This window comes from Leuciscus leuciscus (assembly GCF_965113295.1).
Source record: "Leuciscus leuciscus genome assembly, chromosome: 15".
Taxonomy (NCBI): domain Eukaryota; kingdom Metazoa; phylum Chordata; class Actinopteri; order Cypriniformes; family Leuciscidae; genus Leuciscus; species Leuciscus leuciscus.
In genome coordinates this window covers 19174911-19198173 of record NC_138739.1, presented here as the reverse complement: position 1 = coordinate 19198173, position 23263 = coordinate 19174911, and the positions used below count along the sequence as shown (strand labels likewise).

General features: G+C 36.9%; 2 protein-coding genes across 1 annotated transcript in view; one reads left to right on the top strand and one right to left on the bottom strand.

Annotated features, from left to right (window-relative positions):
• Positions 1 to 23263, top strand: part of LOC309475673 (uncharacterized protein) — a 204200-nt gene that overhangs the window by 55314 nt on the left and 125623 nt on the right.
• The window catches only part of LOC309475586 (uncharacterized protein), a 388909-nt gene that overhangs the window by 257657 nt on the left and 107989 nt on the right, over positions 1 to 23263 (bottom strand). The window contains exons 34-54 of the mRNA XM_082138404.1: positions 17623 to 17787; positions 16745 to 16918; positions 16397 to 16570; positions 16074 to 16244; positions 15390 to 15563; positions 15058 to 15228; positions 14747 to 14917; positions 14275 to 14448; positions 13961 to 14131; positions 13641 to 13811; positions 12917 to 13090; positions 7466 to 7636; positions 7154 to 7324; positions 6768 to 6941; positions 6436 to 6606; positions 6173 to 6343; positions 5694 to 5867; positions 5381 to 5551; positions 5047 to 5217; positions 2310 to 2483; positions 53 to 223 (exon numbers count right to left, since the gene is read on the bottom strand). Of these exons, the coding sequence (XP_081994530.1) occupies positions 53 to 223; positions 2310 to 2483; positions 5047 to 5217; positions 5381 to 5551; positions 5694 to 5867; positions 6173 to 6343; positions 6436 to 6606; positions 6768 to 6941; positions 7154 to 7324; positions 7466 to 7636; positions 12917 to 13090; positions 13641 to 13811; positions 13961 to 14131; positions 14275 to 14448; positions 14747 to 14917; positions 15058 to 15228; positions 15390 to 15563; positions 16074 to 16244; positions 16397 to 16570; positions 16745 to 16918; positions 17623 to 17787 (3609 nt within the window). The remainder of the gene's footprint in view (positions 1 to 52; positions 224 to 2309; positions 2484 to 5046; positions 5218 to 5380; positions 5552 to 5693; positions 5868 to 6172; positions 6344 to 6435; positions 6607 to 6767; positions 6942 to 7153; positions 7325 to 7465; positions 7637 to 12916; positions 13091 to 13640; positions 13812 to 13960; positions 14132 to 14274; positions 14449 to 14746; positions 14918 to 15057; positions 15229 to 15389; positions 15564 to 16073; positions 16245 to 16396; positions 16571 to 16744; positions 16919 to 17622; positions 17788 to 23263) is intronic.

Here is a 23263-nt window from a genome sequence, read left to right as displayed (position 1 = left end):
AGATATTTAAGATATTTAAATGTTTAATGAAAACAAAACTAAAAATACTCACATCAGTATGCTGAGTTGACAGTGTTTATCCTGCAGAAAAGCAGCGATCTGATTCACTCCTGTGTCTCCTAGTTCACGTTCACTCAGATTCAGCTCTCTCAGGAGTAACGGGTTTTTACTAACAATTTCTCTAACATACTGACAGGCTTCATCAGCAGCAGGACCCAAAACCCTGGAGACAGTAGAAATGCATTGATATATTTTATTTTCACAAGCTTGTGAAACGGCTTTTAATAATTTTTTATCTTAATTACAGGCCGATCTCGAATCTACCCTTTCTGTCAAAGATACTAGAAAAGGCAGTATCTTCACAACTATGTTCCTTTTTAGAAAGAAATGATATCTGCGAGGATTTTCAGTCAAGATTTAGACCGTACCATAGTACCGAGACAGCTCTCATTAGAGTCACAAATGATTTGCTCTTATCATCCGATCGTGGTTGTATCTCTCTATTGGTGTTACTTGATCTTAGTGCTGCATTTGACACTATTGACCACAACATTCTTTTAAATAGATTTGAAAATGATGTTGGCATTAGTGGAATTGCATAAGCATGGAATTAGCTTTCGCTGTTATGCCGATGATACTAAGCTCTATATTTCTTCACAACCTAACGAAAACTACCAATTCACAAAATTAACAGAATGCATAGCTGATATAAAAAATTGGGTGACTAGTAATTTCCTACTACTAAATTCTGAAACAACAGAGATTCTAATTATTGGACAAAAAACTTCCTCACGTAATAACCTAGAATACTGTCTAACACTTGATGGCTGCTCTGATAAGTCTTCGTCGTCGGTTAGGAACCTGGGTGTGCTCTTTGATACCAATCTTTCATTTGAAAGTCACGTGTCTAGTATCTGTAAAACTGCATTTTTCCATCTTAAAATGATATCTAAATTACACCATATGCTCTCATAGACAAATGCGGAACAATTAGTTCATGCATTCATGACCTCAAGGCTAGATTATTGTAATGCTCTACTGGGTGGTTGGCCTGCACGCTTAATAAACAAACTACAGCTGGTCCAAAACGCAGCAGCTCGAGTTCTTACCAGAACCAGGAAGTATGACCATATTAGCCCTGTTCTGTCAACACTGCATTGGCTCCCTATTAAACATCGTATACATTTTAAAATATTGCTGATTACTTACAAAGCACTAAATGGTTTAGCTCCGCAGTACTTGAGCGAGCTCTTGACGCATTATAGTCATTCACGTCTACTGCGATCTCAAAATTCCGGCCAGTTGATAATACCAAGAATATCAAAATCGGCTGCTGGCGGTAGATCCTTTTCCTATTTAGCACCAAAACTTTGGAACAGTCTTCCTACCATTGTCCGGGATGCGCTCACACTCTGTCAGTTCAAAGCTAGACTAAAAACACATATTTTTGACCTAGCATATACATAACACATTATAGACTTCTATAATTCAATGTTAGGCTGCATAGATCAGGTCAGCTGGAACCGGGAACACTTCCCATAAATCCTGATGCACTCGTTACATCATAAGAAGAATGGCATCTATGCTAATTTTAGTGTTTTTGTTTATCCAAAGGTTTTCCCGCAGCCTGCCGGATCCAGGCTGTATCCAGATCTGATGAAGGACCTGCGCCTGGACCCGATGTCATAGCGGGGTGCTAAAGTGCCAACTAGTTTCTCCTTATGGAGGATCCCTTTACCACTATACAGATAAAGCGTTGTCGGGAAAATTCGGTTCGCGTATCTACCCCGAAGTGATACAATTCTATATCAAAAATGTTAAGGCCAGACAAGTCGTTTTTTAAGGCTTGGTTTGTAGGGAATTACAAACCTGTGCACATATATTCAAACGCGTATACCAATAGACTGAACTCGTAATACGCATGTGCACGCCATCAGCGTTCTCACAGGTTTCGCGTTTAAAGTCTGAGTAGAGTTTCCTGTTAAAACCGTGTCGTGTTAGCAGCCCCTAAATTAATAACTAACGATCATTGTGACGGAAGTGAATCAATCAAATTAACTTTAGCTGGAAAAGAACTTTATTCAAGAACTGCTATAAAGCCAAAACAATCTCTGTTACTTTAAACTATCCTTGTATCTCTGTAAAGCCGCTTTGGAAGAATCTACATTGTTAAAAGCGCAATATAAATGAAGATGACTTGACTTGACTTGACTTGACTTTTATAACAGTATTTTTTTTGACAGTTCATTTTTATTTCATCTAAAACGGGCTTAAGACTACTGAACATTGTTTACTTTAAAAACACTCACCTCAGTGTCTTCAGTTGATAGTTCTGATCCTGTAGTAAATCATTGAGCTCCTTCACTCCTGATTGTCCAGGATCATTTCCAGTGAGATCCAGCTCTATCAGGTGTGAAGGGTTTGATCTCAGAGCTGAAGCCAGAGCTTTATAACCTTCTTCTGTGATACTGCAGTTCGAAAGTCTACAGAAAATAGGTTTTGAAGTAAATCTATCATAAAAGTAATATTAGTGAACATTGTATAAAACCTCAAATTCACATAATTTATTCTCTCTTCTGGTGTTTACTCTCTCTTCTGGTCAGAGAAGTTCTGGTCTGGTGACAGGCGGGTTTCGTTACGTCACCCAGTTTCATTACGTCACTTTGTGTTGTTGCTGCCGCACGGTTTGAGTTTGGAGCGCTGACAATTTGATTCTTAATCCTCGATTTCTTCTTTATACCAGTTTTATAAAGTAATATTTTTCTGCTTTTACAGCGGGTGAACATAGAGATAACTGTGACTTTGTATATGTACATTTCTGAAATACTTAGACAGTAAGCTCCGATATTGGAACACTCTAAATTGTAATATGGACTCATGCACTTTCTGTAAAGCTGCTTTGAAATGATGTGTATTGTGAAAAGCGCTATACAAATATATGTGAATTGAACGGAATAATTTCTTTTCATTTTCCTTAGTGCACAGTTCTACAGTTATTTTAAATTTGAACAAAAGAGAACAATATTACTCAAATTAAAGGGATAGTTCACTTTGAAATAAATTTTTGGTATGTTTTAGCTTACCTCAAGGGCATCCAAGATGTAGGTGTCTTTTTTTCCGCAGTAGTTTCAATTTTGATATTTTTAGGTCAAACCGTTCTTGTCTGTCAGTCATATAATGCAGGTCTATGGTCATCACCTCAAAGAGCATGCACAGAGTCCAAATTAAACAATTCCCCATCGTAAGTACACATTGATGGCCTAAGACACGAAACGAGCGGTTTGTGTGAGAAAACGAACAGTATTTATATCGTTTTTACCTCTTATACGCATCAGTCAAGATTGTGCCTCAAGGGTCCATCCTGGGCCCAACCCTTTTTTCTATCTACATTAATGATATAGCCAGAGCTGCTGGCACCTCCCGGATTCATCTTTATGCAGATGATACCATTTTGTACTCAGTTGGGTCCTCTCCCAATTCTGTGGCTTCCAGTCTTAAACTCAGCTTCACCTCTATAGAGCAGTTCTTTGATAATCTCCACCTCCGTATTAACACCAGTAAGACAAAATGTATCCTTTTTAGCCGAAAACCGGTTACTGAGACTCCACTTACAATTACCTGCATGAACGGTATGGCTCTGGAGTATGTCAAAAAATATAAATATCTAGGTATCTGGTTGGATTCATCCCTGTCATTCATTACACACATCAATAACCTTCAAACAAAAGTCAAAGCTAGACTAGCCTTTCTTTTTCGCAATAAAGCTTCCTTTACTCACGCTACCAAATGCACCCTCGTTAAGATGACAGTACTGCCAATTCTGGACTATGGCGATATTATCTACAGAATGGCACCAAACACAGCCCTAAAAAAACTTGACACAATCTATCATTCAGCCATCCGTTTTGTCACTAATGCACCCTTTCACACTCATCACTGTGACCTGTATAAACTGGTGGGCTGGCCCTCCCTTTATACCCGGCGGCTCCATCATTGGTTTCTCTTCATATACAAGACAATCCTGGGCAAGACTCCTCTCTATTTGTCATCTCTTCTTCATGCCGTTCATAACACCTATCACACAAGATCAAGTAATTTGATTAAATTTAGTACCCCCTCTACTTCTACTACCTTTGGACGTAATGCCTTCCGCTTTGCAGCAGTACATGACTGGAATATACTACAAAATACCCTGAAACTTACATCTCTGATCCCAATCTCCACCTTTAAGCAAAACCTCCAAAATTACATAGTTGACTCTTGTTCCTGCTGACAATCATGAACCATATTTATACATACATATTTAAGCACTTTATTATTTTTCTTTTTCTCTTTTCTTTGTTGTTTACCTTTCTTAATTCAATTGCTTGTTCTATGTATCATGTGTTAGACTATGTACAGTTGTACAGTATGTTCCTATTTATTCTTGTAGCCTCTTGGCCAGGTCATGTTTGTAAATGAGAAGTGGTTCTCAAACAGTTTACCTGGATAAATAAAGGTTAAATAAAAAAAAAAAATTATACACAGCCATGTCCAAGTGATCTGATCTGACGTGTACGCAGACTGGTGCATAGATATATACACACTAGATGTCGCCTTGTCTACGGCAGTTCATTGGAACGGATGTCTTTAAGGCGACATCTAGTGTATATATCTATGCACCAGTCTGCGTACACGTCAGATCAGATCACTTAGACATGGCTGTGTATAAGAGGTAAAAACAATATAAATACTGTTCGTTTTCTCACACAAACCGCTCGTTTCGTGTCTTAGGCCATCAATGTGTACTTACGATGGGGAATTGTTTAATTTAGACGACGGGGAATTGTTTTAATTTGGACTCTGTGCATGCTCTTTGAGGTGGTGACCATAGACCTGCATTATATGACTGACAGACAAGAACGGTTTGACCTAAAAATATCAAAATTGAAACTACTGCGGAAAAAAAGACACCTACATCTTGGATGCCCTTGAGGTAAGCTAAAACATACCAAAAATTTATTTCAAAGTGAACTATCCCTTTAAACAATGGATCATTAAACTCACATGAGTTTCTCTAGTGAGCAGTTTGTATTTTCTAATCCGTTCTGTAGTTCCCCCACTCCTGAATCCTGCAGATTATTGTTACTCATGTCAAGCTCTTTCAGACTGGAGTTTGATCTCAGGACTGTAGCGAGAGCTGAACAGCTTTCCTCTGTTAGACCACAATTACACAGCCTAAAATGATGAACATGAGAAGGAGAACTTACAAACAAAAAGTACTTGATTCCAATATTCAGTGATGACTAAAGAATATTGTGTTTTGGTCACTTGAGTTATTTAAGATACTTTAAATGTATAATAATAATAATAATAATAATAATAATAAAAACATACTCACTGGAGTGTGTTGAGTTTACAGTGTTTATCCAACAGTAGAGCAGAGATCTGATTCACTCGTGTGTCTCCTAGTTCATGTTCACTCAGATTCAGCTCTCTCATGAGTAACGGGTTTTCACCCACAATTCCTCTCACATACTGACAGGCTTCATCTGCATCAGGACCCAAAAACCTAGAGAGAGAATAAGTACATTAACATTACCTGCTATAAGGCTTTTTTCCACAAGCTTTTTTAAAGACTTTTTGGCAATTTTCAACTCAATTTCAACTAAAAATGTTTTAAAACCATTGCACTTTTATTTAAGAAAACTCACCTCAGTGTCTTCAGTTGACAGTTCTGATCCTGTAGTAAATCATTGAGCTCCTTCACCCCTGATTGTCCAGGATCATTTCCTATGAGATCCAGCTCTATCAGGTGTGAAGGGTTTGATCTCAGAGCTGAAGCCAGAGCTTTATAACCTTCTTCTGTGATACTGCAGTCTGAAAGTCTAGAAAAAGACATTTAAAAAAATATTTTAAAAATTATCAAATTAATATAAATTAAAATTGGTTTTAAATTGTAAAGATGTCAAATGCATTTTAATATTTATAATGTTAAGAAAAGAGGATTTTATGGTATTAAAATCAAACAATTGTTTCTCTTCTTGTCAGAGGGGTGGTGGTGACGGGGTGTTGACAGAAATATGTATTTTCATTTTTTGTTTTGTTTACTACAGTCTATTATTACTATTCTAACTTTGAACAAAAGAGAAAAAAATATTATTAAAATCAAACAATGGTTCATTGAACTCACCTGAGTTTCTCCAGTGTGCAGTTTGTATTTTCTAATCCGTCCTGGAGTTTCTTCACTCCTGAATCCTGCAGATTATTGTTGCTCATGTCAAGCTCTTTCAGACTGGAGTTTGATCTCAGGACTGTAGCGAGAGCTGAACAGCTTTCCTCTGTTAGATCACAATTATGCAGCCTAAAATGTTGAAGAGGAGAGAGAGAATTTAATTTACAAACAAAAAGTACTTGATGCTAACATATACAATAATAAAAGAACACAATACTCACATCAGTGTGTTTAGTTTACAGTGTTTATCTTGCAGCAAAGGAACAAGATTCTTCACGTTTGTGTCTCCTAGTTCACGATCACTCAGATTCAGCTCTCTCAGGAGTAACAGGTTTTTACCCACAATTCCTCTCACATACTGACAGGTTTCATGTGCAGCAGGACCCAAAAACCTGGAGAAAGAGGAAATACATTGACATTACCTGCCATACATTTTATTTTCACAAACTTGTGAAAGGGCTGTTAATAAGCGCAAAGCTTTTATAAACATATTAGATAGTTTCAGCTAAAATTGATTTAAGACAATTGAACAATATTTAAAAAAAACACTCACCTCAGTGTCTTCAGTTGACAGTTTGGATCCTGTAGTAAATCATCGAGCTCCTTTACTCCTGATTGTCCAGGATCATTTCCTGTGAGATCCAGCTCTATCAGGTGTGAAGGATTTGATCTCAGAGCTGAAGCCAGAACTTTATATCCTTCTTCAGTAATCCTGCAGTTTGAAAGTCTACAGAAAAGAGGTTTAAAATAACAAAATCTCTTATAATATTTATATTAGTGATACTGTTTTATTTCGTAAAACCTGAAATACACTTTATTTTCTCTTCTGGTCAGAGAAGGTCTGATCTGGTGACAAAATCATGTCTTTTCGTTTTCTTTAGTTTACTACAGTAATTTTAACTTTGAACTCAAGAGAACAATATTATTAAGACCACTCACCTGAGTTTCTCCAGTGTGCAGTTTGTATTTTCTAATGCGATCTGGAGTTTCTTCACTCCTGAATCCCGCAGATTATTGTTGCTCATGTCAAGCTCTTTCAGACTGGAGTTTGATCTCAGAACTGTAGCGAGAGCTGAACAGCTTTCCTCTGTTAGACCACAATCACGCAGCCTAAAATGAACAACAGGAGGAGAATTTACAAACACAAAATACTTGATGCCACTATTAGGTGATTCCTGAGAACTGATCTGTGTCATCTAATTTATTTAAGATATTTAAATGTTTAATGAAAACAAAACAAAAAATACTCACATCAGTATGCTGAGTTGACAGTGTTTATCCTGCAGAAAAGCAGCGATCTGATTCACTCGTGTGTCTCCTAGTTCACGTTCACTCAGATTCAGCTCTCTCAGGAGTAACAGGTTTTTACTAACAATTTCTCTAACATACTGACAGGCTTCATCAGCAGCAGGACCCAAAACCCTGGAGACAGTAGAAATACATTGATATATTTTATTTTCACAAGCTTGTGAAACGGCTTTTAATTATTTTTTATCTTAATTACAGGCCGATCTCGAATCTACCCTTTCTGTCAAAGATACTAGAAAAGGCAATATCTTGACAACTATGTTCCTTTTTAGAAAGAAATGATATCTGCGAGGATTTTCAGTCAAGATTTAGACCGTATCATAGTACCGAGACAGCTCTCATTAGAGTCACAAATGATTTGCTCTTATCATCCGATCGTGGTTGTATCTCTCTATTGGTGTTACTTGATCTTAGTGCTGCATTTGACACTATTGACCACAGCATTCTTTTAAATAGATTTGAAAATGATGTTGGCATTAGTGGAATTGCATTAGCATGGTTTAAATCATACTTATCTGACCGTTATCAGTTTGTAGCAGTAAATACAAAATGGTGGGGGGGGTGGGGGGGGTGGTGGTGGCGCAATGGATAAGACACATGCCTTTGGTGTGAGAGACCCGGGTTTGAATCCACTGTGAGACACCAATGTGTCCCTGAGCAAGACACTTAACCCCTAGTTGCTCCAGAGGTGTGCGACCTCTAACATATATAGCAATTGTAAGTCGCTTTGGATAAAAGCGTCAGCTAAATGAATAAATGTAAATGTAAATGTAAACCTAGAATACTGTCTAACACTTGATGGCTGCTCTGATAAGTCTTCGTCGTCGGTCAGGAACCTGGGTGTGCTCTTTGATACCAATCTTTCATTTGAAAGTCACGTGTCTAGTATCTGTAAAAACGCATTTTTCCATCTTAAAATTATATCTAAATTACACCATATGCTCTCATAGACAAATGCGGAACAATTAGTTCATGCATTCATGACCTCAAGGCTAGATTATTGTAATGCTCTACTGGGTGGTTGCCCTGCACGCTTAATAAAGAAACTACAGCTGGTCCAAAACGCAGCAGCTCGAGTTCTTACCAGAACCAGGAAGTATGACCATATTAGCCCTATTCTGTCAACACTGCATTGGCTCCCTATTAAACATCGTATACATTTTAAAATATTGCTGATTACTTACAAAGCACTAAATGGTTTAGCTCCGCAGTACTTGAGCGAGCTCTTGACGCATTATAGTCATTCACGTCTACTGCAATCTCAAAATTCCGGCCAATTGATAATACCAAGAATATCCAAATCGGCTGCTGGCGGTAGATCCTTTTCCTATTTAGCACCAAAACTTTGGAACAGTCTTCCTACCATTGTCCGGGAGGCACTCACACTCTGTCAGTTCAAAGCTAGACTAAAAACACATATTTTTGACCTAGCATATACATTAACACATTATAGACTTCTATAATTCAATGTTAGGCTGCATAGATCAGGTCAGCTGGAACCGGGAACACTTCCCATAAATCCTGATGCACTCGTTACATCATAAGAAGAATGGCATCTACGCTAATTTTAGTGTTTTTGTTTATCCAAAGGTTTTCCCGCAGCCTGCCGGATCCAGGCTGTATCCAGATCTGATGAAGGACCTGCGCCTGGACCCGATGTCATAGCGGGGTGCTAAAGTGCCAACTAGTTTCTCCTTATGGAGGATCCCTTTACCACTATACAGATAAAGCATTGTCGGGAAAATTCGGTTCGCGTATCTAGCCCGAAGTGATAAAATACTATATCAAAAATGTTAAGGGCAGACAAGTAGTTTTTTAAGGCTTGGTTTGTAGGGAATTACAAACCTGCGCACATATATTCAAACGCGTATACCAATAGACTGAACTCGTAATACGCATGTGCACACCATCAGCGTTCTCACAGGTTTCGCGTTTAACCCTCTGGGGACTAAGCCCTTTTTGGTCAGTTTTCTCTATTTTTACATTTGGGCTTATAAACCAAGTAATGGAGATGGAACACCATGTGTTTGGCATCTATGGATTCAGAAGACCCTAAGCTAACATAAGAATGCATGTAATGTGTTTATAAAGGAAGTATGAGTAAAAAAAATTAAATAAACTAGATTTATTACTGAAAATCACACCTTACACAACAATAGTGAACAGTTTTTGAACAAAATATATATTTTTCAAACCCTTTACTTGACAGACATTTGTAATTGTTCAATCAAAAGTGTAAAGAACAATTAAATAATGAACTTTATATGCAAACAGTCCCAGGCGTTTTTTCTCAGGCATGCCAGTGATTCGAATTTCTCCTCGTCATTTTCCAGTAACTGTTAATTGTTCCAGAGCTTGTTCTGAGGTAAATCTTTTACTGCTTGCCATCATAAAAGTGCTAAAACAATAAAATAATAATGCTATAATTGCTAATATGCTATATATATAAACATTATAATTGTTCTGTCTCTCTCATATAAATCTGTGTGTGTAATTCTACGCTCCGTTCGCTCTCTGTCTCCTTCTCCACTCCACGCTGTTTGCATCATATCATTTACTATAGTACCACCCCTTGCAAGGCTACAGAGTCCTCTGATTAGCTAGAATACGTCATGGTAACCTTCCTCTGATTGGGCAAGAAAAATATTCCTCCCAGCGGCAATTTTTCCATTGGTCTTTGTGCGTGGAATATTCCTAACAACATCGATTTCATTGGCCTTATACGCAGTGGTATTGCGCAACAAGGAAGTGTGTACACCATATACCACTGTTTTCAGCGGAGTCTGAGGAAGACGTCAAAAAAGACCACATCTCTCTATCATTAATAGTTTTTAAGATAATTACACATTTGTAAAAGTATGCCATTTTGGGCGGTACCGCCCAATCCGTCCCCAGAGGGTTAAAGTCTGTGTAGAGTTTCCTGTTAAAACCATGTCGTGTTAGCGGCCCCTAAATTAATAACTAACGATCGTTGTGACGGAAGTGAATCAATCAAATTAACTTTAGCTGGAAAAGAACTTTATTCAAGAACTGCTATAAAGCCTGTAACGTAAAGACGGGTCAGAATGCCAGCTCTCCTTGATCTAATTAACTTACTGGGATCTTCACAGAACACAAAGACCCCTGTTCTCCTTGATAGCAAGAATTTACATGATTAACTTACTGACTTTCCAATCAACAAACAGGCTCTGTCCTGCCTCTACTGTCTACAAACAACAGATGGTTTTGTCATCTCAGTTACTCATTGACTGCCATTTGAATACGCTCTCTTGTCTAGAATCAGCAAAACACAAAGTTTACTACTCCACGGGAAGTCATGAGGGGCAAGGCGCCGCAATGTCGGCAATTTCGCAAATCCCCTGTGGGTTCCTTAAGACACTGATTTACACCCAAACACTGATTTACACCTCAGAACAAACAAGACAGTGTCTAACCAAAAGCCATGCGAGTGGAAAACGCACGTACACACATTTACACCCTCACCCTCCCCGGCTCGGAAAGCCAAAAGTTCAACGCGTGGTGTGAACTCTGTGTGACACCACACACACACACACAGAAACACACGCAGGCCCCACCACGTGTGATCCAAAATCCTTGTATAAAATATTTTAAATGTATTTTCTTGATGTGTATGATCCCCTGTCCCAAATATTATGCCTATGTAGTTTATTGGCCTGTAATCACTCTGTGGTGCCCACAATTACAAGAAATGATGTACCTCCTTGATTTTAGATATTAGAACTGTCATTCGCGGTATTGCCGTGTTCCACAAACCCCAACGATGCTGAATCTTTAACACAAAATATCAGAGAATGCATTGTTTTATTAAATACCAGTGTTATTAAGTTAGGGACGAATTCATCGTTTCAAAACCCAGCGGAAAGGGGAGCGTATAGACCTCGAAACGTCAGGAGGTGGGCCCATACGTTGTTAAAGACGATTGGCCCACGTACGTGAGGGAGGCGTGAGTTTAGCCCTTTAAAAATTGCGCGCCCCTCTCCTCTCATTGCAGTCCGCCAGAGAGAGAAAGACGACACGCCTCCTTCCCTCAAGGAAGCTTCGCTCGCTTTTACTTTCCTTTTATTTCCAAGTCTTTTCTTAGAACTACTATCACTTCGGTATAGTCTTCTGAAACCAACCCACGAAACCAACTTAAGGCTAAGATAATCTTTGCTGAGTCTTCGCTCGCTTCAAGTCGCCATAGCAACCAGAACGCTGTGACCACGTGATCCAGGTGCCTTTATATCCAACACAGACGAACGCACACACAGAAGGCCGATCTTCCAAACAGAGTAACGTAGATCTTTTAAATTTGCAATCTGAAGGAAATGCTGTTTAAAGTTGTCTAAATATTACTGAGAAACGTTGGGGTTTTGTGGTGAATGACTAAACTGTTTCTATCTCTCTCTCTAAATTCTCTTTCACACACACAAACATACACATACACACACACACACACATACTCTCACCCACGTGTGCCGAGACAAACACACTACCACGTGCTCACGGAGCCGCAAACCCATCTCTCCTTACAAACACTATCCTCTCAACATCTCACACGCTGATTTTCTCTCTCTCTCTCTCTCTCTCTCAAACCTTTTTATTTTGTTGTATTTCTGTATTACGATCGTTATATTGCCTGTTTTGTTTATGCATTTTTACTCCTGCGTGATTTAAAATAATTGTGTAATCGCTAGCTTGTTTAAATAAACTTTGTTAAATCATTTGAATTAAGTTTGCCTGTTTTGTTTCAAATTCTGAGTCCCTGATGAGTGCAGATTTTACCTTATAAGCTCTACGATTGGTTTTATTCTTAAAAGAAACCTAAAATTGTCTAAAACACGAAGATAATTATCTTCTTTGTGGCCACAAGAAAGTGTTATCTATCAGTGTTAAAGACGCCCGATTTCTGTTCATAAATTATACATTATGTCCGCCGGACGGCCAGTCTGCATGATAAATGAACATTCTTCAACTTCTACCTCAAATTCCCCCAAATTGAGTAAATTCTACCCGTCTCTATCAGTGATTATTACAAGTAATTGTGTAATCGCTGATACAAGCCGAGGTTTTGACCTATTCCCTATTTTGAATAAATTAATTTATGGAAGCAACAGATGCATATTCACATTGATGAATATTACCGCTAATTTGAGCTAATTAATTCCCCAACACAAAGTCATTGTTGTTACAAGCCAAAACAATCTCTGTTACTTTAAACTATCCTTGTATCTCTGTAAAGCCGCTTTGGAACAATCTACATTGTTAAAAGCGCAATATAAATGAAGATGACTTGACTTGACTTTTATAACAGTATTTTTTTGACAGTTTATTTTTATTTCATCTAAAACGGGCTTAAGACTACTGAACATTGTTTACTTTAAAAACACTCACCTCAGTGTCTTCAGTTGATAGTTCTGATCCTGTAGTAAATCTTTGAGCTCCTTCACTCCTGATTGTCCAGGATCATTTCCTGTGAGATCCAGCTCTATCAGGTGTGAAGGGTTTGATCTCAGAGCTGAAGCCAGAGCTTTATAACCTTCTTCTGTGATACTGCAGTTTGAAAGTCTACAGAAAAGAGGTTTTGAAGTAAATCTATCATAAAAGTAATATTAGTGCACATTGTATAAAACCTCAAATTCACTTAATTTATTCTCTCTTCTGGTCAGAGAAGTTCTGGTCTGGTGACAGGCGGGTTTCGTTATGTCACCCAGTTTTATTACGTCACTATGTGTTGTTGCTGCTGCACGGTTTGAGTATGGAGCTCTGACAATTTGATTCTTAATCCTTGATTTCTTCTTTATACCAGTTTTATGAAGTAATATTTTTCTGCTTTTACAGCGGGTGAACATAGAGAGAACTGTGACTTTGTATTGGTCATTTCTGAAATACTTAGACAGTAAGCTCCGATATCGGAACACTCTAAATTGTAATATGGACTCATGCACTTTCTGTAAAGCTGCTTTGAAATTATGTGTATTGTGAAAAACGCTATACAAATAAATGTGAATTGAACAGAATAATTTATTTTTATTTTCCGTACAGTACTACAATAATTTTAAATTTGAACAAAAGAGAACAATATTACTAAAATTAAACAATGGATCATTAAACTCACATGAGTTTCTCTAGTGAGCAGTTTGTATTTTCTAATCCTTTCTGTAGTTCTTCCACTCCTGAATCCTGCAGATTATTGTTGCTCATGTCAAGCTCTTTCAGATTGGAGTTTGATCTCAGGACTGTAGCGAGAGCTGAACAGCTTTCCTCTGTTAGACCACAATTACGCAGCCTAAAATGATGAACAGGAGAGGGAGAATTTACAAACACAAAGTACTTGATTCCAATATTCAGTGATGGCTAAAGAATATTGTGTTTTGGTCACTTGAGTTATTTAAGATACTTTAAATGTATAATAATAATAATGAACAAAATACTCACTGGAGTGTGTTGAGTTTACAGTGTTTATCCAACAGTAGAGCAGAGATCTGATTCACTCGTGTGTCTCCTAGTTCATGTTCACTCAGATTCAGCTCTCTCATGAGTAACGGGTTTTTACCCACAATTCCTCTCACATACTGACAGGCTTCATCTGCATCAGGACCCAAAAACCTGGAGAGAGAATAAGTACATTTACATTACCTGCTATACAACGTTTTTTCACAAGTTTGTCAAAGACTTTTTGGCAATTTTCAACTTCAATTTCAACTAAAAATGTTTTAAAACCATTGCACTTTAATTTTAAGAAAACTCACCTCAGTGTCTTCAGTTGACAGTTCTGATCCTGTAGTAAATCATTGAGCTCCTTCAGCCCTGATTGTCCAGGATCATTTCCTGTGAGATCCAGCTCTATCAGGTGTGAAGGGTTTGATCTCAGAGCTGAAGCCAGAGCTTTATAACCTTCTTCAGTGATTCTGCAGTCTGAAAGACTAGAAAAAGGATATTTAAAAAAATATATATAAAAAATGATCAAATTAGTATACAATTTATTTATTTTTTGTATTGTAAAGATGTCAAATGCATTTTTATATTTATAATGTTAACAAAAGAGGATTTGATGGTATTAAAATCAAATGATGGTTTCTCTTCTGGTCAGAGGGGTGGTGGTGATAGGGTGTTGACAGAAACATGTATTTAAATTTTTTTGTTTTGTTTACTACAGTCATTCTAACTTTGAACAAAAGAGAAAAATATTATTAAAATCAAACAATGGTTTGTTAAACTCACCTGAGTTTTTCCAGTGTGCAGTTTGTATTTTCTAATCCATCCTGGAGTTTCTTCACTCCTGAATCCTGCAGATTATTGTTGCTGATGTCAAGCTCTTTCAGATTGGAGTTTGATCTCAGGACTGTAGCGAGAGCTGAACAGCTTTCCTCTGTTAGACCACAATTACGCAGCCTAAAATGATGAACATGAGGGAGAAATTGTAAACACAATGTGTTTGTTGCCAATATTAAGTGATTACAGAGGATTAATGTATGTTGGTCACTTATTCTAGCTACTTTAAATGTAAAATAAGAAATGAACAAAATAGTCACATCAGTTTGTTGAGTTTACAGTGTTTATCCTGCAGTAGAGCAGAGATCTGATTCACTTGTGAGTCTCCTAGTTTATGGTCACTCAGATTCAGCTCTCTCAGGAATAATGGGTTTTTACCCTCAATTCCAATCACATACTGACAGGCTTCATCTGCAGCAGGACCCAAAAACCTGGAGAAAGAGGAAATACATTGACATTATATGCCATAAAAAAAATGTGTTCACAAGCTTGTGAAAGGGGTTGTAATAAATGCAAATATTTTCTAACCATCTTTGACGGTTTCAGCTAAAATTGGTTTATGACAACTGAACATTGTTTTAAAAACACTCACCTCAGTGTCTTCAGTTGACAGTTTGGATCCTGTAGTAAATCATTGAGCTCCTTCACTCCTGATTGTCCAGGATCATTTCCTGTGAGATCCAGCTCTATCAGGTGTGAAGGGTTTGATCTCAGAGCTGAAGCCAGAGCTTTATATCCTTCTTCAGTAATACTGCAGTTTGAAAGTCTACAAAGAATAAAACCAAGAATTTAATTAACATTGTGGTTCAAATTCATTCTGCACAATTACAAAATATTATACTATCAATCTATTGAATACTGTAATAAAGTTCAAGACTCAGAGAAGGAGCCGTCTCATAAGCGACTGCTGCATAAACATAGACAAAACCAGAAACATAAAGTCCCAGGTCTGGTCCTATTTCTTCTTCCACTGTTGTCACTCCTCCTTTTAGGTCCCTGCGGGACTCAAGGCTGGTGTATGTTCCAGGTGTTGCTCAGTAACATTCGGTCCGCCTCATTCGGCTTCCATGTCTCTTGTGCTTGCTTATATTTTAGTACAGTCAACAAAAATTATTTGTGTCATTTTAGTTAGAAAACTGGTAATTTTACTTTTGTTATGCTTTTGATGGTGGACACATTCAACAATATATAACATTCCCAATATCAGATAATGTGCAATATTCATCTCACTGCTCACATTCATTGTTCAATTTAGCTGATGGTGAGGTGTACTCACTTAAGTATCTTCAACTCACACACAGGATTCTTCAGTCCCTTACAGATCTCTTTGACTCCTGAGTCCAGCAGACGGCTGTTGTTCAGGTTCATCTCTTTCAGGGTGGTTTTGGAGGAGAGAACAGTAGCTAGAACTGAACAGCTTTTCTCTGTCAGCACACAATTATTCAGCCTAAATACAAAAACAGTAATAAAAAAATAATATTTATTATTCAGCACATATTCAACACACATCAGACCAACAAGTATTCATATCTGCTCACAAATGTGTCTGACGGTCATTTATAATTGAATAAGTGGAACATGTAACTCATGTTCACTCACTTCATTTTCTCCAGTTTGCTATGAGTGTCCATCAAAAGAGCAGATAGTTTCTTCCCATCTAGGTCTCCTAGTTTATCTTCACTCAGATCCAGTTCTGTCAGAAGCAATGGACTTTTACCCATAACTTTTGTGAGATAGTCACACGCTTCCTGAGCAGCAGGGCTTTTCAGAAACCTACAGGAAGTGTTTAAGATAATTTGTTTTACAATATTTTTTCTCAAAAATTCAGTTGTGTTCCAGTTCATGTCATTCATATTCCACACTGGTCCATTTGACCCCTCTATCTATTTTCATACAGCTGATTTTCACATCACTAATTCAGTTTTAAATATTTCAAGGTTTTATCACCTGATGGTCTTTAATTTATAGCACTCATCTTGTAGTAAATCATTGAGCTCCTTTACTCCTGATTGTCCAGGATCATTTCCTGTGAGATCCAGCTCTATCAGGTGTGAAGGGTTTGATCTCAGAGCTGAAGCCAGAGCTTTATAACCTTCTTCTGTGATACTGCAGTCTGAAAGTCTAAAAAAACAACAACAACAACAACAACAACAAAAAAAAAATATATATATATAACATGTTCTATGCTGAAAAAAGCTGCACTACGGGACTTTGACCTTTTCACATTACCGGGGTTCTCAAAAGCCGTCATAATTGGGTAAAGTTCAATAGTGGTGAATGGAACAAAAACAAATGTATTTTTTGTGTTTTCATTTACCCCTAAAATAGCAACAGGGGGTTACCAATTTAAATCAATCAGCAGCTATATGACTAATTCAATTTCTAAGTAGCTATTGTTAAAACAAGATGCAAACACTCCAGCAACCTCAGTATGCACACAAAATATATACAGTCTGAGATGTAACCACGCACAAACGAATAACTTCAAATTGAAATTCAAATGTATGAATCATTATTATAGGATTACTTAGGTAAGGTTAGGTAAATGTTAGATCTGACATAATTGTTGACATACTTACATCCTCACTCAATAACTGATTTTTGTTTTGACACAAAAAAATATAGTGCACCTTTAATGTCATTACTTAAAAATGATGTTTACAAATGCATATTAATGTATAAATGTACATGACTGAAAATACACACTTCAGTTTTTCCAGTCTGAAATGTGGATTTCCCAACAGAAAACCAATCTTCACTATTCCTGAGCTTTCTAGTTTATTCCCACTCAATAATGCTAGTATCAATTAAAGTAAAATACTCACATCAGTGTGTTAAGTGTACAGTGTTTATCCTGCAGTAGAGGAACAAGCTGTTTCATGTTCCCTATATTACGTCCAGTCAGATTCAGCTCTCTCAGGAATAGCGGGTTTTTACCCACAACTCTATTCACATACTGACAGGCTTCATCTGCAGCAGGACCCAAAAACCTGCAGAAGAGAAGATGAAGCAGAACTCAATTTAGTTCTTAGCCAAACTTGGTGAAAAACAGCATTTGATTCTGAAACTGTTAAGGTGTTTGTCTTTATTATTTACTTTAATGCAACAGTGAAATAACATTTCTATAAATAATTCACCTGCATATTATTTAATCATATCTCACCTCAGTGTCTTCAGTTGACAGTTTGGATCCTGCAGTAAATCATCGAGCACCTTCACTCCTGATTGTCCAGGATCATTTCCTGTGAGATCCAGCTCTATCAGGTGTGAAGGGTTTGATCTCAGAGCTGAAGCCAGAGCTTTATACCCTTCTTCACTGATACTACAGTTTGAAAGTCTACAACAGAAATGAAACATTCAACAGATTAATCAGCTATTCTAGGAATTACCTCAATATTATTTATTATTAATGTGGAATATATTTTGTTCTTTGTACAATAAATTGCTAAATAAATTCAAAAAGTGAACACAAAAGGCACAGAGACAACTTACCAGAGAATCTCCAGTTTACAGTCACTTATAGGGTTTCAAGTATGTAAAACTCTATAGGTGTGAAAGTCTTATCGGACTTTCAACCTTAAAATTGTTGAATAACAAGAAAGTGAAAGTACTGAAATGCCCTAATTAAATCCACACTTAAAACCCAATGAAATGCTGTTGGACCTGGAATGTACTGTTAATGCAGGAATTAAAGCCTACAATTTTCATTGAGCTGAAGAAGGTTCTGTGGCAGATTAACCAACTCCAAGTTGACAGATGGATCTGCATTTTGACTCAACACTAGGGATTGTCACATAACTTACTTCAGTATCTCCAATTTGCAATTGACACTCTTCAGTCCAGTGCAGAGCAGCTTCACTCCTGAATCCTGCAGATTATTATGGCTTATGTTCAGCTCTTTCAGATTTGTATCTGATCCAAGAACTATAGACAGAGCTGGACAGCTTTTGTCTGTTAAGTGACAATCATTTAGCCTACAAGGGAAAATAAATCATATCACAGAACTAGATACATGTAACATATTTGCTAAATACAAAGATTACATTTATACCAATTATTTTAATATGAACAGTAAATGTGATGCGATCTGGGAAAACCCTGGGATGTTGAGCTGGTACGTTTTCAGTAAGGTCTAAAAATAGATTGAATGTCAGTTTTTTTGTCAAAATTATTCTATAACATCTTGTCTATCATCTCTGAATATATCTTAGCAAAATTCACTAGTTTAGTGCAGAAAAAAGCGATTTATAGTGGCAAGCTGAAAAGACTGTGTCTTCTCTTTAACCCCCTGAGGTCGGCGGTATCGCCGGCGATACCAGCTCGCTTTTTTTTTTTCAGTGTAAAAGAAACTCATAAATACTCTGTTGACTTTGACTTTCCATAGGAGTTTCATACATCAATCGATTCTGTTAAATGTGTATTATTTTTGTGTATACTCACAATAAAAACAAAGTGTTGTGCTTTTTGCCAAATAAAGAAAAATAAACACGAAGCAAGTTCTGCCTTCTCTCTGCCAGTGAAGTCCATTCTGAAACGCGTACGAAAATGAACAATAACTCAGCGAATACTCAGTCAAACAGGCATACAGACACACAGGCATGAAGCTTGAATTCTCTTCTTTTAAATGAAGTAATTTATATAAAAAACAAATATTCTCATCTTGTGAAATCTGTATTAAAAGAGAGCAATTCCAGTCGAGCTCATTACAGCTCATTCAAATGTAATGTGACCCCGCCCACGGAGAGCGCGCGCTATTCAAACGCAAATGATTAAGGCAATCCACGCAAACCTGTGAACGCCCCCATATCAGCTTGAGAAAACACAAGTTTATTCAGATCATTACTTGTTTACACCGTCTCGCAGCGCTGTGAGGAATAATAATAATGGAAAATGTACCTCAGAAGTGCGGGTATATCGAGGAGCGAGCTGAGGAATACTGTAGTAAGTTTTTTTCCTTCTCACGTGAATCGGGTTTCTGTTTATGAATGAATGAACGGCAGAGATGCGCGCTGTTTACCACAGCTCGCAAAAAGACAGTTTAAATTTAAATCGCGTGTGTGAATGAATGAATGATCTGCTTTTAGCAAACTATTTTGCTATACTGAGTAAAAATCGACTGAAATATGTTGAAATAAAATGTATTTGTATAAGCAACGTATTAAACTGCAAATTAACATTTATATTCCTTATAGTAAAAACGAAAGACCTATGTTACAGACAAATGAAAGACAACATTCCGTTGATTAGTTTTGGATAGATTACACATTTTTACTGTCAAATATCTGCCACCTCAAATAAGCTTTTGTTTGCCAATTTTTGCTAATATGTTAAATATAGTATGTTTTGTCAATGTAGGCTATATTCGAAGTAATGAATCCTTAACTTTGAAATATGTATGATAAAATGTATACTTTAGTTTTTACAAAGAAAGATTACACTTCAATTGTTGTTGTAAATGTAACCTTTTTAATAAAAAAAATATATTTACAAGGTAGATGTAAACAAATTTTAAAAGGTAAATATAAGCCTTTTCTTTAACTGCACAATTACTAGACATGTTTTCCTTGGATATTATACAATTTGCAAGCAAAATTAGTGAAAAAAAATATAAAAAAAATAAATTGACATGTTTCCAACTGTGAACCAATTTGGTAGAATATATATATATATATATATATATATATATATATATATATATATATATTAGGGGTGTAACGGTTCACAAAATTCACGGTTCAGTTCGATACGATACACTTGTGTCACGGTTCGGTTCGGTACGTTTTCCATAGGCTACAGCAAAAATAAATAAATGCCAGAGAAATTTCCTTTTTTATTTTATTTAATGATCATAAAGTATGATTTTTTTTTTTTTTTTTTTTACTGAGCAATAATGGAGCTATACTTGACTCTTCTTATGAGCATATAAAACAAAACAGCTCCTTGGACAAAATGAAATGTAATATTGTAGTAGTAGGCTATTATAAACAAAGGTTTATTTTAGTTCAGATTAACATTTGAGGGCAGCAATTGTATTTATAATGTCAAAATAAAACAGACGTAATGTTACTTGAAAGCATTATAGCCCACTATTCCTGACAAACTTCCATACTTGCAGTTAGTGTTACTACAGCAAATCCATTCCACGGTGAATGTTGCTGATCTGTGGACACCGGCCAGTTCATTCATGGCACGATGTTTCTTCCTGCACGTCAGCGCTGTTTGATCCGTTAATAACAGAGAAATGTGCATGTTTCTCACTAGATCTCGCAGCGATGTTATTACTTCAGTGGTGAATTCAAAAAGCATTTGAAATTCAAATGCTTTCTTTACTGGTCTGGATCTCTTAGCGCTGTGTGATGTTGCTTGATCAGGCTCGCGCATATAGGGCTCGCGAGTCCCGCTTCACAGGTCAAAACTGATAAACGGTCCACACAAACACAATAAGAGTAGCTCAGTTTCGTTCCTTACATTGCATTTGCCAGTTGATGTTGTGGTCGCGCCAGCCTCTATGAGCGCGCTTGCCACCCGCGACGCGCCTTCATTTGAAATAACGAAATTTGGGTCGGCAGAAAAAAAGGTCCAACGAACCATTCGGTACGTAATGCGTACCGAAAACCGAACCGAAAGCCTTGTACCGAACGGTTCGAAACGAATACGCGTATCGTTACACCCCTAATATATATATATATATATATATATATATTGCTCTTGCATTCTTTCTTGTGGCTATAGGTGACACACCTGAATGAATGGCTCATTAAGTATGCGGACCCCATTGTCTCCTCAGGTGTGAACCACTACACATGCATGATGCTGTTGAATTGTTGACGTCCCTTGCGCATATTGCCTTTACAAACAAAAAGTGGTTTACAAGATTTAAATCAATGTATTGTGGTATGTGAATGATAAGGGCAGGATGATTTTCACATCATTTTGAAGAAAAAACTCTAGGCAACGACAAACGACATACGCGACAAAAAGCGCATATTTTCTGTTTGACCCGTGGCCCAACCTCTAGTTGGAGAAATGGAGATACACAGTGTTGCCAACTTAGCGACATTGCAGACCCCTTTAGCGATTTTTTCCCTTCAACAAAGTGCCCAAACCTTATTTAGTTTCTGAGAATCTACCGGTACCGCCGGTATTGCTCTCTCAGCATTCTCTCTCTCTCTCTCTCTCTCGGAGGAGGAGCAGCGCTTTAATTCAGTTAAGCACAGATATTATGTTGCTTCTCTAATATTACAAGTATAGCCGAAATCAGAGCACAGATATTGTCTTTATCTAATGTGAATTTGATTTCACCAGACGACGGCTCGATTATCAGAATTGTTGTGCAGATTAACTTAACACCTTGGAAGGGAGAGCTGGTTATGTCTTAATGGGTCGCGTTTCAGTCACCATTTCAAATTCATTCCGTTGTTTGACAACAGAAACAGTAAAATATACCAATGAAAACAGTTTTATTGAGAATTTAGCTTCATCAAAACGGGCACAGAGAGAGAGACAAACTACAATGTAATAATAAAAAATAAATGTACATTTAGCATTTTCAGAAGAGCTGCCCTGTCATGCAAAAATCTGAACATGTTTGTGTTAGTAAATTGCTCACTGCAAAGAAAGAGAAGTAATGGTAACCTTGCATTTTTTGTTCTTTCTACATGTGTCTAATAGACATGAACAAGTTCTTTGAAAAACATCTATGACCTTTGAAACATGTCTCGTCCTTATGCTCTATATTGACTATGGTTTCAATAATAAACATACATTTGCATAAAGCATCTATATTTATCCATGCCCACGCTGATTAGAGTATTACAAACTTGAAAAGTATAAATTTAAGGTACATTTAAAAAAAAAAAAAAATGTGCGATTAAATGCGATTAATCGTGAGTTAACTCATGACAATCATGCGATTAATCGCAATTAAAATTTGTAATCGATTGACAGCCCTAATATATATATATATATATATATTCTACCAAATTGGTTCACAGTTGGAAGCATATCAATTTTTTATTTTATTTTATTTTTTCACAAATTTTGCTTGCAAATTGTATAATATCCAAGGAAAACATGTCTAGTAATTGTGCAGTTAATTCTCATACTGTATTTTCAGTTTTGGAATATGTATCCTCTCCCCAAATTTGTCAATAATAAAACACAATAAAAATTATTTAAAGAAAAGGCTTATATTTACCTTTTAAAATTTGTTTACATCTACCTTGTAAATATATTTTTTTTTATTAAAAAGGTTAAAATTACAACAACAATTGAAGTGTAATCTTTCTTTGTAAAAACTAAAGTATACATTTTATCATACGTATTTCAAAGTTAAGGATTCATTACTTCGAATATAGTTTATATCTGAATAAACTTGATGTGTTTTCTCGAGCTGATATGTGGGCGTTCACAGTTTGTATGGGATCGTCTCAGTCATTTACGTTTGAATAGCGCGCGCTCTCCGTG